Source organism: Centrocercus urophasianus, unplaced genomic scaffold (genome assembly GCF_019232065.1).
Source record: "Centrocercus urophasianus isolate 14NV4802_14NV808 unplaced genomic scaffold, USGS_Curo_1.0 seq_5, whole genome shotgun sequence".
Lineage (NCBI taxonomy): Eukaryota > Metazoa > Chordata > Aves > Galliformes > Phasianidae > Centrocercus > Centrocercus urophasianus.
Window position 1 is genome coordinate 729,008 of NW_024885088.1, and position 13,072 is coordinate 742,079.

A 13,072-nucleotide genomic window follows, 5' to 3' on the forward strand; every position below is an offset into this window, starting at 1 on the left:
GACGTTACGAGCCTCCCGCTCGGCGGAACGAAGGCGGAGGGGCAGAGCCGCTCGAACAAGGCGGCTGCTAATTGGGCGCCGCCCCGCCAATCGGCGCTGTCCTTTCAGCCGGCGGCGAGGCGAAGGGGGCTGCGTGTTTCCGGAAGACGTGGCCGTTGTCGCCCTGCTCCTGCCGTTCGGTTCTTTCTCCTTCCCCGCCGTCGCCCCGCCGCCACCATGATCTCCCTCTCGGACACGCAGAGTGAGCGCCGCGCCCTCGCCCCATTGGCTCCCGGTGGGAGGGGAATGCGGGTCTCCTGCCGCGGCGGAGTGCCCGTCGGAGTGCTGGCGGGAGGGCTGAGTGAGCCCGGCATAGGGCCGCACGTGACGGACCCACCCCAGCGTCGCGCCCTTTGTTGGCGCTTCTCGCTTTCGGAGTATGGGCGAAGCACGGGGCCGGGCGGAGCGGTGGAGTCGCTGGGAGGGTCCGGCTCAGGCGGTGATTGCCGGCGGTAGGGGTGTGCGGGCCGAGAGGGAGCTCAGCTGCTGCTGTCAGCATCGCCGTGCTTTGAGGGACGCTATGGATGCGCTCATACCTTGGGGCGGCGGTGCTGATGGGGCTCGTGGGGTGAAGCTGAAAGCGAGGGGGGTGTGAGCTTAGAATAGAGCCTATCGGGGCCCTCCCAGCATCTTCAGGTGGGCGTTGGTCAACAGCGCTGCTGCTGCCGGCGTCTGCTTTGGGATGTGAGGTGTTTCGCGGTGGTGGTGTTGCTGCCTGGCGGTAATGGCAAGAAGAGAATGAATGAAAACTGACTGGTACACAAAAGTGAGAATTGGCAGATGCCTGTTATTCCGTATGCCTCCATGTGGACGTTAATGGTTTTGAGTAAATACATATCAGTGTCTTTACTGTTCCTTTTAACTTTGCTACTGAATGGAGTTTGCAGGTGACATAGAAGGGGTTTTAAAGTGAGCAGCGGGCACTCAGTCTGAAACAAATGAAGAACAGCTTGGACCTGACAGTAGTTTTGCTTTCCCTGACTAGGAATAGCTGGGGTTAAAAATGCTGAAAGGGGAAATTGAAAGAAATCAGAGGGCTTGTAGGCATTGAAACTGCAAAGAAAAGGGGAACATCATTCTTTTATTTAAGTTAATGCGTCATGCATGATGCATTCTCAGTATAGTTATCATAAAAGGAAATGAGTGTTGTAATGTTGCTCAAAGGAGGACAAGTGTGAAAGCTGTAGGGAAAGGAAGTTTAACTTGATAGCAGAGCACTGAAAACACTGGTGAACCAACTGAGGCAAAGGATGTAAATGGGCAGTACAGCAGGTTAGCAACACACAAGGTTAATGACTTCCTGAGAAATTCAGGTGCTATGCTCTGCTACTGGAATGGGTGTTAAATTTTAGAGCTAATTCTTAGGTATATAATCTGTTAAAACCTTGTAGGCTTCACTTTTGCTCATTCCTCCGTTGTCCCATTCAAAGTATTCATTGGGAAAAAGAGCTCTGTTCACTGTTTGTACTTGTGTTAATTTCTTTTTGGGACACTGAGCTAACTGTTAGCTTTAACTCAGAGCTGCGAGTAGTAGATGTAGTGCGAGGCTTTTGAATTTCAGCATTTTTCTAAGATATTTCTTCAGATGTTTTGAAACTCACTTCTGTTAGGGAAAATACAGAATTGTAACACAAAAAATAATTACTTTTATAAAAAAGATAGAGAGTGTGTAGTTCCATCCCTTAACTTTCATAACCAGTCTATCTTAAGACTTAGTATTTGCTAAGATTTTGGTGCTTTGCTGCACTACTCACACAATTCATGGGGTTTCTGTAGGAACACTGGGAATGTGTTGATCCCTCCTCTCTGCAAATTGCAGTTATTGAAGGATAGCTGTCACATGGCTGGAATGTGTATCTGCATTTCTAGACACTGAAAAAGTTGTATTTGAGTGATATATAGGAAGGCTTTTATGTCGTGGGAGAAAGCATTCTAACAGTAGTTTGTGCCCATCACAAAACTTCCTAGCTTGTTGTTTGCCAAGACTACAAAATGACAGGGCCAGACATACTTGACTTGATGTTCTTTGGAGGAAAAAAAAAAAACAGAACTAACACAGTTCTGATGTGATTGGATTGGTAACATTTACTTGAAATGAGTCCAGAACTACTGCCCTCCATTGCCAGTATCTCATCTGCTTTCAGCAGTAACTTTGGGATGATGAGAATGGTGGGCATTTTTTTTCCTGTGCTAACCAGAGAGTGTGGTTGATTTCTAAAGGGAAACTGAACCCGCTGTGGCAGTAAGTGGTTACAAATGGTTTTCAAGTGAATACAGAAGTGTTAGAGCTATAATTGCAGCAGCTGTTGGGAGTTAGCCTCTGTTTCTTGCTCGCACCCCACTTTGTACTGTGTCTGAAGAAGGAATGAGTACTCGCTTCCCGTGGCAGCATATTTATCTTATTGGCAGCTGGTAATTCCTTTGGAATCCTGCCTCAGAGTGTTTTCTTTCCAGAATACAGATTGTTTCTGCTCTTCTAAAGTAAAGAGCACTAGAAGAAAGGGCAGACTACAATTCCTATGTTAGTTTCAGTCAGTTGATTCAGTGGAGATGCAATTTGCAATTCACTGTTCATTGCAGTTCATTGTAAGAAAGTACTGTAAATGTCTGCAGAGAGTTAATTGTCTTGTAGTGATTTTAATACAGAGTGGTTAAAATGCTCATAGTAAAGCTTTAATGTGGCAGACTTAATACCGTGATTTAACACCATGTGGTCAGCAACCTTGCTGAAAGGAGAAGTTGGGGAATCTGGACGTTGCTGTAACAAATCTCTTTACTCTGAGCTGTTTGGGAATTTTTTGTTGTAAATTAAGCATCTGAAGTCGACAGTGTTATGATCCTTCATTCCTGAGCTCTTCAGGCAATGTTAAATGATCTGTGTTGCAGTCAAAAGAGCAAATAAAAATACTTTTAGATATCTCTTCCAGATTTAATTTGGCTAGTGGTATCAGTGAAGGGCTTTTTGTTTGTTAGGCCTAGACCACACAAAAATACTGACATCTTTAAAGTATACTGGATTGCCAGCCTGCCTGTATTAACACTGTTAGTTAATGTTGTTCTTGCTAGCTATGTGTTTGTCCTGTAGATTTCTAAATTCTCCAGTCACGATGGTGAGTGCGTGGATAAACACCAAAGCTTTTACAGCTAAGATTGCTTCTGTTCCTGTTATTTCTTGTATTCGGTCTGTGTGAGAGTGACAGGAAGACCATAGGCGTTTAATTTTAAAGATGTGATGCACTTCTGTGTATGTTCTTCAAAATACCTCAGAGGCTATTGTCAAATGATGGTTTTAATCGTAGCCTGACATTTCCAGGCAAATGAATCTTCCATCCTGCTCTTGCCTATCCAATATTTCTTGAACAGCCTTGACCGACAGGCAGAGCTCAGAGATAGATACCACCTACGAGTCCTGTGAAAACTGACAGCTGGCAGGAGACCCAAGCTAATGTTTAACAGCCATCAGCATGTGTTATATGGAAGCAGCCTGCAGCATTAATCTGTGTTGCATTTAATCCGGAAGTTGGGAAAATGGGATTGCCATGCATGTAACATGGAACGTGAGGTCTCAGGAGGACGAGGTACTTGCGTGTTCGCAATAAGCATTATGGGATAAGAGTTGCAAATAGAAAACAAGGTTTTATTATCTGTTCCCAAAATAGTCCTTGCTAGCAGTAAATCAAAAGGGATGTTTGCCATATGTGTATATCCATACATGCTTTTGTTGCATTCCATTTCAGTACATTGTTAAATTGATCCTTTTTATGATAAGCAGTTCCCAAACATCTCTTTTTCTGGTATTGAAATAACTGGTTTATACAGGACTAGCTTTATTTGTACGTTCAGGGAAATTTTTAAGTAGTGAAATAGCGAATGAAATAGTCTGTGAGCTTGTCTATGAATTTAAACTTCCTGTGTGTTGCATCTTCCAAGTTTGTATCAATTTCTAAGCATGAGTTTTTCCTGTTACCATGTTATGTAATATACTTAATTTTATTTCTCCTTGCAGAGATCGGAATGGGTTTAACCGGTTTTGGAGTGTTTTTCCTTTTCTTTGGAATGATACTCTTCTTTGACAAAGCTCTTCTTGCTATTGGAAATGTAAGTGTGTATCTTTTAAGTATATAACGTATTAAAAATAAATTTAGAAGATTATATGTTTTCAATTAGAAACTGGGTCATAACAGGTACTGTGGTAACTTAGTGTAAAGGAAGAGTTATGCGCAGTGATCTCAGTGAATCATTTTCTCTGATTAACATTAGAGCAGCTCACATCAATCTTAATGTTGTACCTCCAGGTCAGGCCTGTGGTATGTTGGTCTGACAAGCAGCAGCTTGTCCTACAGTTATGCTGATGCAAATAAGATTTCTAGATTAGCTATCATTACTAACACTTTCTTTTTATGGTCTTGTAAGGTAACTGTAAAAGCTAGGTATCTATTTGAGTAAGAATGCTGATGGCATGTTCTGTGCATTCTGTTAAATGCTGTTTTGCTGTGCTTTGTTAGGATGGAGAGAAGCATGAATTGCTGGTAATGGCTTAGGAGAGCAGATCACCACAACAGAAAGCTGAAATATCTTCAGTTTTTACCAAAATGAAATTTTTGCTTAAGCAGGATAGAAAATAAATCCTAGGTCAGGTACATAAAATAACATGGTGTTTTCTAAATCTGATACTGCTGTGCCCCAGCTGTTGTCAGCTTTGCCAGCCAGCGAGCCCAGCTTGATAGAGATTTGTGTCCTCCTTTTGATTACCAAAAGTCTGTGGACAAAATGGACCAGTTTCAATCTGTGACAGCAGTATCAACTACTGCGGTTTGTTGGATGGAAACTCTATGAATGTTCTTTGAATTTGGGTGCACACTGAAAAGAGTAGAGAATAAAACAGTGCTTATATTGCTGTGTTTCTAAGATAAGGTGGAAATGCAAGATCCAGTTTGGGGAAAATAATGAGAATGTAGGTAGGAAGACACAGTTAAAGGCAATGTGGTAACCAGAGATAACACAAGAAAAGTTACTATATATCATCAGAGGAAAGTTTAATTATAAAAGAGAAGGGGTAAAAGGTGGTAAGGAAGTAGCTTCATGTTTATGGTTTGTGTTTGTTTTTTGTTTTTTGTTTTTTTACATAACGTAAACTTGAATTTCATCTGTTAGTTATGAGTAAAATCTGAGACGTTAATCTCTTTCCAGAAAAGATGTTGCCCAGATGTATGCTTACAGAATGAAGTAATGCTCTGCTGCTGAAGGATACTCAAAACAGTTTTAGTTAGGTTAGACTGCTGTGATGATGGTCAGCCTACACTGGAACTAGTGAATAGTAGTAGCCTGTTACACAGACAAAATTAAGGAAGATAGCTGATAATGCCCTTCAGCTTTTTTCTTGTTTTGCCTTTGCAATGATCGGCACAAGCTATTGAAAATGACCATTATAGGGTGCTTCTGAGCATGTCTGTTCCCAGTTATAGGAATCTTAGCTGTTAGTGGTACTAATCTTCAGTACTGACTGCAGGTAACAACTGTATTTATATTACAGGAAAGACAGCTGTTGTCACCAGGTCTTCTGACATGATTATGCTTGTTAGAGGCCACGAAGGTAGACTCTTAAAATCACTAATAAGTTCTCTCATTGTTAATCTCGATATTAAAATAAGTTGTGCAAAAATGCAGTCTAATTTTGTAGATTAATAATATGTGCTTGCATTCTAAACTTAGGAATGTATTTAGCTGTGTTCTTTATTTGGTTGGTTTTTGTCTCTTCTAGGTTTTATTTGTGGCTGGCTTGGCTTTTGTTATTGGTTTAGAAAGAACATTTAGATTCTTCTTCCAAAAACACAAAATGAAAGCAACGGGCTTTTTCCTGGGTGGTGTGCTGATAGTTCTGATTGGTTGGCCTTTAATAGGAATGATTCTTGAAATTTATGGGTTCTTCCTATTATTCAGGTAAGACTTGCTTCAAAATTGCTTTCTATATTGATGTATTGAGGAGCACATGTACTTGCTTAGTGTACTGTATTACAACTGGGAAAACATTCTTTGAGTGTTCACTTCTGCTGGATTTTGTTTAAAGCTGTTGGGTTATATTTGCAAGAAGTGAAAAGGTTCCAGGACTCAAATTTGCTGATGTTGGTGAGGCAGATATCAAACCGACTTCTGGCAATGTAGCTTATATCTAATCCAATAACTGTACAGCTTCAAAGTATTTGGGAGATCAAATTATTGTAAGTGCCAAGTTTTAAGTATCTCCATATAAAAGAAAACTAAAATGCTTGTATTTTCTTGGTTTTGTTGGTTAAGTTGTTGGTCGTTCGGCTTTTTTGGTGGAGAGTTTGTTCTTTGAATTAATAAATGAGGCAAAATATGTGCTTACAAACATCTTAGCCTCCAAACCTTGCAGGTGAGGAGGTGGCTTCTGTGATGTGTTGTTATACTTGTGCCCTGTTTACAATGTATGAGATGCTGGTTTTGGTTACTGATGTCTGAAATGACTTAAGCATTTGTTTCTCCACTATGTAGGTATGTTACATACTTAATAAGATTACAACAGGTATGTTGCATCTGTTACAACATGTCATTTAACTTACAATTAATTGTAAGGGTGAAAGAACCTGGGTTGTTGCAACATACCATTTATTTCCTTGGTTGAAGTTCCATACTTCAGAAAACAAAGTAAGAAAGTGTGTTAATATAAGTAAGAAGGGAAGATTTTGTCGGTTCCTGGACTTCTCTTTTGAAGACAAAATTCCATCTAATGCTTATTTATTTAACTTAAAGCCCACTGAATTGTTATCTCAAAGTCACTAGGACTACATCTTACCCTGAAAAGTGTCAACAACTGATAAATAATTCCAAATGAATTTTTAAACTTGCCTCTAAACAACTTTTCCTACTTCTTGATACTTGCTAAGAATTGTATCTCTTACAGTGCTAGCAAGTTACTACTTCAAGCAAAGCTCTATGTTTTGCTTCAGATTTGTCAGTATCAACTGTAATTATGTTTTTGGGAACTTTTTGTGTGGCAGGTGCACTGTATTATACTTTATTTGGTCTCTTTATTTATTTATTTATTTTAGACCACTAAAACAGTTCCACCAGAATTTTTGTGTGTAGACAGTTCTCTTGTACATTTAGACTTCTTGTATGAAGTCATCTTTCATACTCTGTAGAAGAAATTGCACAGAGCAAAGCTTTTAGGTACTGGTAGCCAGGAACACTTAAACAGTTAATAATGACAGCAGAGATTTTTACTTAATACATGTTTTACTGCAGTGAGAGAGATGCAGTTGTGATTTTACTCTGGATTATATCCAGAATGTTCTTCCCTTTATTTAGCGTACTGCCAGAAGTTTCCTATCAGAGGTTCAGTTCTTTGCCTTTACACATTCAAATTGCATTCCCTGGAGACAGCTATTACAGTACAGTCTCTTTTATCATAGTCTAAACTGCTCTCAGAGCCTTGTTCAGATCAAAGATACCCAAAGTTCTTGTTAAAGATGCTATCCTAACTATAATGACTATTTTGCATTCTTGGCTACACCAATTACACGTCTGTCTGTTAAAAGTGGTTTGTGTGCCCTGCATCATGGTATGTAGGTTCAGTGTAATGATCTGGTCTTTAAAAAAGAATAATAATAAATGGATAGCCCAGGGAGGAGGGAGGACTTACTGATATTGATGTGATCCAACAAATCGTTTTTACCAGCAAGAGGATGGTGAATAGTGAAATTCCTCTGGTCAGACATGACAGGTAGATTTAGATGCCAGTCCTTATTCTATGCTGGGAAGTGTATAGCTCAGCTAGAGAACTTAGAATGCCAGTACCAGCTGAATTGCTGCAGTTGACTTCAGACAGCTGAGATACTGCCACAGAAAATCCTTCTTCCTGCTGCAGGGACAAACAGGTAGTGCAGGGGCTAGACCCTGCCAGCTGTAAAAGGCAGCAACTCCTGGCTCGTTATTCAAATTTCTGACATTACATGTTTTTGTCAATTATGTGAGTGCACAAACATGTTGTGCTTAATTTTCTTTAATCGATTAAACGCTGCCATATCTGGTTTCAAAGTGGATTACGTAGAATTACCTTCTAAGTGTTTTTACATTGGATATAGAGTGATGAGTGATATTGCAAGAATGTATTTCCTATAAGGTTAAAAACAAGTTATCTCGATGTTTATAATAATTTTGAGAAAGTAGATGAGAACATCAGTTCTCTTGACTAAGTTGGATATTCATCTCTTAGTTAATTCTCTGAACAGCTGATTCTGAAGGTTGCCAACTATGAGGAAAATGTTTACCTCAATTTAAAATAATCTTTCTTTCTGGTTTTTTTTTGTTTTTTTTTTCTTTGCTAAATGTCTGTTTATGTATTTGGTGAAGTAATTTTCAGTGAAGGAATGACAGGACTTGAATTTCCAGTTCTTCAGAGCAACGTTAGAATAGTTTGTTTATAAAAACTAATACGATATTTTTATCTAACCTAAAGGGGGTTCTTTCCTGTGGTGATTGGCTTTATTAGAAGAGTTCCAGTCCTTGGTTCTCTCTTGAATTTACCTGGTATAAGCTCGGTAAGTGTTTGGCACTTAATGTAAAATGCAAGGCTTTTGCTGTTTTTCCTATTTCATTACTATTGCAGTAGCACAAATGCATTGGGAGTAAATAAGATACAGCTTTTTATAACAATGAATTTGAATGTATTACTGCATAGTTTTTGAACCGTACAAATAACCCTCAAATAACCCTCTTTCCCAGTGAGAGGCTTTCAAATGTAAAAGAAACAACACCTTTGCAGAAGCTGCCCCTGCTTAAGCCTTGTAAAGGGGAAAAAGCCCTGGATTGTGTGTCAGGATTGTGACTATGAATACTGGTTCCTGCCTCACTGCTGGCCCTAGGTGACCACAGACAGGCAAACCGTGCAACTGTTCTGTTGTGCCTCTTCTGTTCTGTGCCTCTTCTCCTGCCTGTCAGATGAGAGAGGCATTTCTCCTCTTTGTGCAGCATCTGGATGTATCTAAGAAAAGTGGTCTGTAGTAACAAAGAGGTTTGCACAGTGTTAATTTGCAGCTTGCATGGTGAATCCAGAAACTCTCATTATGCATAATCATTCATCAAGTACAACATTTATTCAGGCCTGCTGTAACGGATTGATTCTTGGCTATTTACTAAACTCTGTACTTCTTCAAATGCAGTTTTCCATTTTCATAACTAAGTAACCAGGGATTCTTAACTAAGTAGCCAGTAAATGGGTGCCAGAAAGATGGTAATCTAGGTAGGGTATTTTGGTCAACTGCTTTTACTGTGATAATTTCTGTATGTATTTTAACACAAGTGTTTTTAACCCTGGTTTTGAAAGCTGCAGTTTTAATAGCTACTGCTTAAAAATTAATAGGGGACGTAACTAAGAGATATATCAGTCTGTATTTTAAAAATCAGTTTTCAAGATCATGTGTTCCAATTGTACAGCTTAGGCCACATTCTGGCTCATCGTTCATGATCAATTGAATGTTTTACTTGTCAATTGATCTTGTCTACTCACGTTTAATTTGATCATAATGGGGTTAAATCTTCTTTTAAAAAGATAATTGTTAATGTTTTATTCAAAGCCTACGTAGGCTCAGAAGAGAATCCACAGTAATGGTCAGTTGAAATATCTTACTTGGTCTTCTAATGCATGTGTGGCTGATACCGCATTGTTTTGTTTTAATCATTAAGCTAGCAGTGGTATCTGTATTCTTCTATTTCCTTTTTCATTCTCTTGCATCTTCATGTTGCGCTGTTAATGTCTTATATAAGAAAACATGTCATCTAGAAACACAGTTGCAATGCAAGATTTTTAATTTCACAAACTTAAATCATGAAACCTTGGTGAGTACTACTCTCATTTTCAGTTACATACCAACTGTGCAAACAGCAAGTTGCATCTGAGATTAATTCAATTGTACATGAGAGTATTGTAGCTTAAAGCTTCTTTTGTTTCTTTTTTGCAGCTTGTAGATAAAGTTGGAGAAAGCAACAACATGGTATAATGACAACAGGGCAGAAGACTGATTCTAAACTTATTGTATTATTTATAAAATCCTTCTGAAGAATACTCAGCACAAAGATTAAGTTGTGTACAAAGGAAAGGCTTGTAACATTCTTTACATAACAGTTTAAATTAAAATGTATAGTCGACAGTATACATTAGAAGCTGGGCAAGTATGCTTCTAGGAAAAGTAACTCCAGAGTTCAGGAAGTAAACTGAAGAGGTGAAAGTCATGGAATAACTCACATTACAACTGTTCAAGACTGTGTTTGTTGGTTTTGGAAAAGGTAATGAACCCTTCCGGATTTAAAGGTGCCTGTACTTTACCTCCTCATTGTGAAGGTGCAGTAGAGCAAACAGGCCTCCATTTTTAAGGTCACTCCAACTTCTCCAACCTTCCTCTTGTTACCCTCAGAATGCAAAACAAACAAACCAAAAAAAAAAAAAAAAAAAGCAGAGTACAGAGAACTTGTGTAACAGGAGATGCACCTTTGCATGAAAGTTGAGATGACTGTTCATCTCTAAGTATATCATGACTAAAAAGGAAATCCTGCACACTTCTGTTGTATGCATTTCTGTAAATATGTGGTTGAAATAAAACATTAAGGTAATGTTTCAAAGCCAAATGTAAGTTGACTGTATTTGCCTTCCATTTTGGAATATGCAGAAGGTCAGTCTTCAGTAACTTCAGTCTTAAGTGTTGATTCCGAACATGTAGAGTTCAACAGGGAACTCTAGAAACTGACTTACACTCCTTCCAGTTTGTTCTTCTTGAGTCATGTTATGTCTGCATCCAGGTGAGAATGTAGCCCCTTCTCACTAACGTGGAAACTTCAAAATGTGTTTGGTTAAAAAAACAAAAAAAATGCACTTGGTTACGGTGCTGACATGGATCTTGTGAAATGTATCTTATCAAAATATGAACCTTTTGTTTTTAAATGGTTTGAAGCTAAGGTTTCTTTGTTTATTCTGGAACTACAAGTTGACGTTTATTTTTTACAGTAATAAAATGAAAACTTAAAACTCTGTGTATGTGAGTCTCTGGGGAGCAAATTTAGTGAATGGGCTAATTAACAATCAAGTGCCAATCTCAGCGTTACATAACTTGTTCCTTGAGTTATCTTCAAACCTTCAAATAACTCAAAACTTGTATCTGTCATAACAACAACTTAGCCATTGCCTGGAGTATGTGTCCCCCACTAATGCAAAGGTCACTTGCTGCTTCTCTTGGAATGTTAAACATTGTGTACTTTCAATAGATATAGCTATAGATACCTAACAAAAAGTGATCGTTAAGTGATCACTGCATCTGTGAAGGTTTTGGGGATTTTCTGTTTTAATGTTCTTTTTCCCTTCAAATGTAATCCCGAAAACTTACTGAAATGCAATGATAGTATTTCACCTAGCTATGTAGTCTTAACGGCCTAATGACTGATCTTATTATTATGCAGTTAAAATTGGTATTTTTTCAAAACATCTTTTAAGAATTCTCAGATACTGTTTTGGAAGTTGCTACAAAGCTTTTTGTATAAGGCACCAGTGTTTTCTCATTGCAGCTGCATTAATGTTAATGGAATGGCTGTGACCTAGTATTTCTAACTCCTATATTTAATTAGTTTCCTTCTCAAACAGGCACAAAATGATTCACTGGGAGGAAAAAATGCCATGACAGTTAGTGAACAGTATCTGAGAAGACACATCAGTGTTTTCTTGAATGTTTATATGAAAAAGTTGGCTATATTTGCCTGATAGCATGTGTTACATATGGACTAAATGTGACTTGTGGCTCCTACCTCAAGAGATGAACCAGTTTTAACTGTTCCTGCGGATCTGTTGTGTGTTCAATGACTAGAAATAACACTACAACTGTTCAGCAAACTCATCATGTTTGCTTTGGTAGAGCAGTAGTCTGTACTGTGGGAATCAAGTGCTGTTTAAAGCAGTGTTCATCATTTACATTACAAGTCAGCTACCTGAAGATTTTTCTTGTCTTTTGAAAAGTAAGCTGCTGGGACAGGTGGATCATGCCGTGTGACTGGAGCTCTAACTGAAAGCAGATAGCTTGGTAAGCTGAAATTCTTTCATCGACAAGAAATCTGACATCTTTCAGTGGTAATGAATGCATTACTGTGTATTATCTTTTAGCCCTCTGGAATTGAGATGTAGGCAGTTCATCTTGCTCCTGTTTAATTTTTTGTTTTAAATGAAAAGTCAATTTTTGTCAGTTTTGAACTGTTGTGAAATGCATCTGAGGGAACAAAAGGGTATGCTGAGTTTCACAGTCTTAATCCCTCAAGGTAATGTTGTCTTTTAGATGGTTTTGCCAAGATAAATGTGGGTGGCAGCAATGGTCTAAACTACTTAGCCTTAAATGTTTCTGTTGTTTAAAAAAAAAAAATCTCTAACAGAAACATATTTGGAACGTTTCCTCTTTCATATGTAATTTATAATTGCTGCTTTAAAAAAAAAATTGTAAGGGTGGATTTCATTCTGAGCAAATGGATACTGTAAATATACTTGTCATATCTTGAATAAATGGGTACCTTTTTCTATAAGTTGTCTTTGTGTCTCTTTACACCTGAATGCTGAGAAAACGTTTTGACAAGTATTCCTTTCCAAAGGTTAAGGAGTATGTGCTTTTCCATCTTATGGTGATTTTACTTTCATAGTGAATAGTCTTTGATTAATCTTAATTTAAAAGTTTGTCTCTTACAGTAAGTATTCTTTTACATAAGCATCTGCCCCTTGCTTTTGTAGGCATCTTCCTGTACTGCTGCTTGATCCCAGGGGCAATCCACTGACAATGCATAGCTTCCAGGTGAATAGGACATTCTCAATTGCAGTGTGTGATGTTTTCCATTGCTTTGTTGCTCACTACTGTGTAATCCTGAGCACCTTGAGCTTTAGTACTTTGGTCAAAATCTGTTTCTGAAGACAACAGCTACAATCGCAGTCACAATCCCAGCTGTTTTTCATGTTCTAGTTTCAAACATCACAATGTGAAAATCACAATTA

The 13,072-nt window shown here is 38.5% G+C and overlaps 1 protein-coding gene across 1 annotated transcript; it reads left to right on the forward strand.

The window, feature by feature from the left end:
- Window positions 1-111: 111 nt before the first annotated feature.
- On the forward strand, window positions 112-11,080 carry GOLT1B (golgi transport 1B). The gene is made up of 5 exons (XM_042835094.1): window positions 112-241; window positions 4,046-4,137; window positions 5,801-5,979; window positions 8,519-8,600; window positions 10,020-11,080. The coding sequence occupies exons 1-5, from the start codon at window positions 217-219 to the stop codon at window positions 10,056-10,058; spliced, it is 417 nt and encodes a 138-aa protein (XP_042691028.1). The 5' UTR covers window positions 112-216; the 3' UTR covers window positions 10,059-11,080.
- The last annotated feature ends 1,992 nt before the right edge of the window (window positions 11,081-13,072 follow it).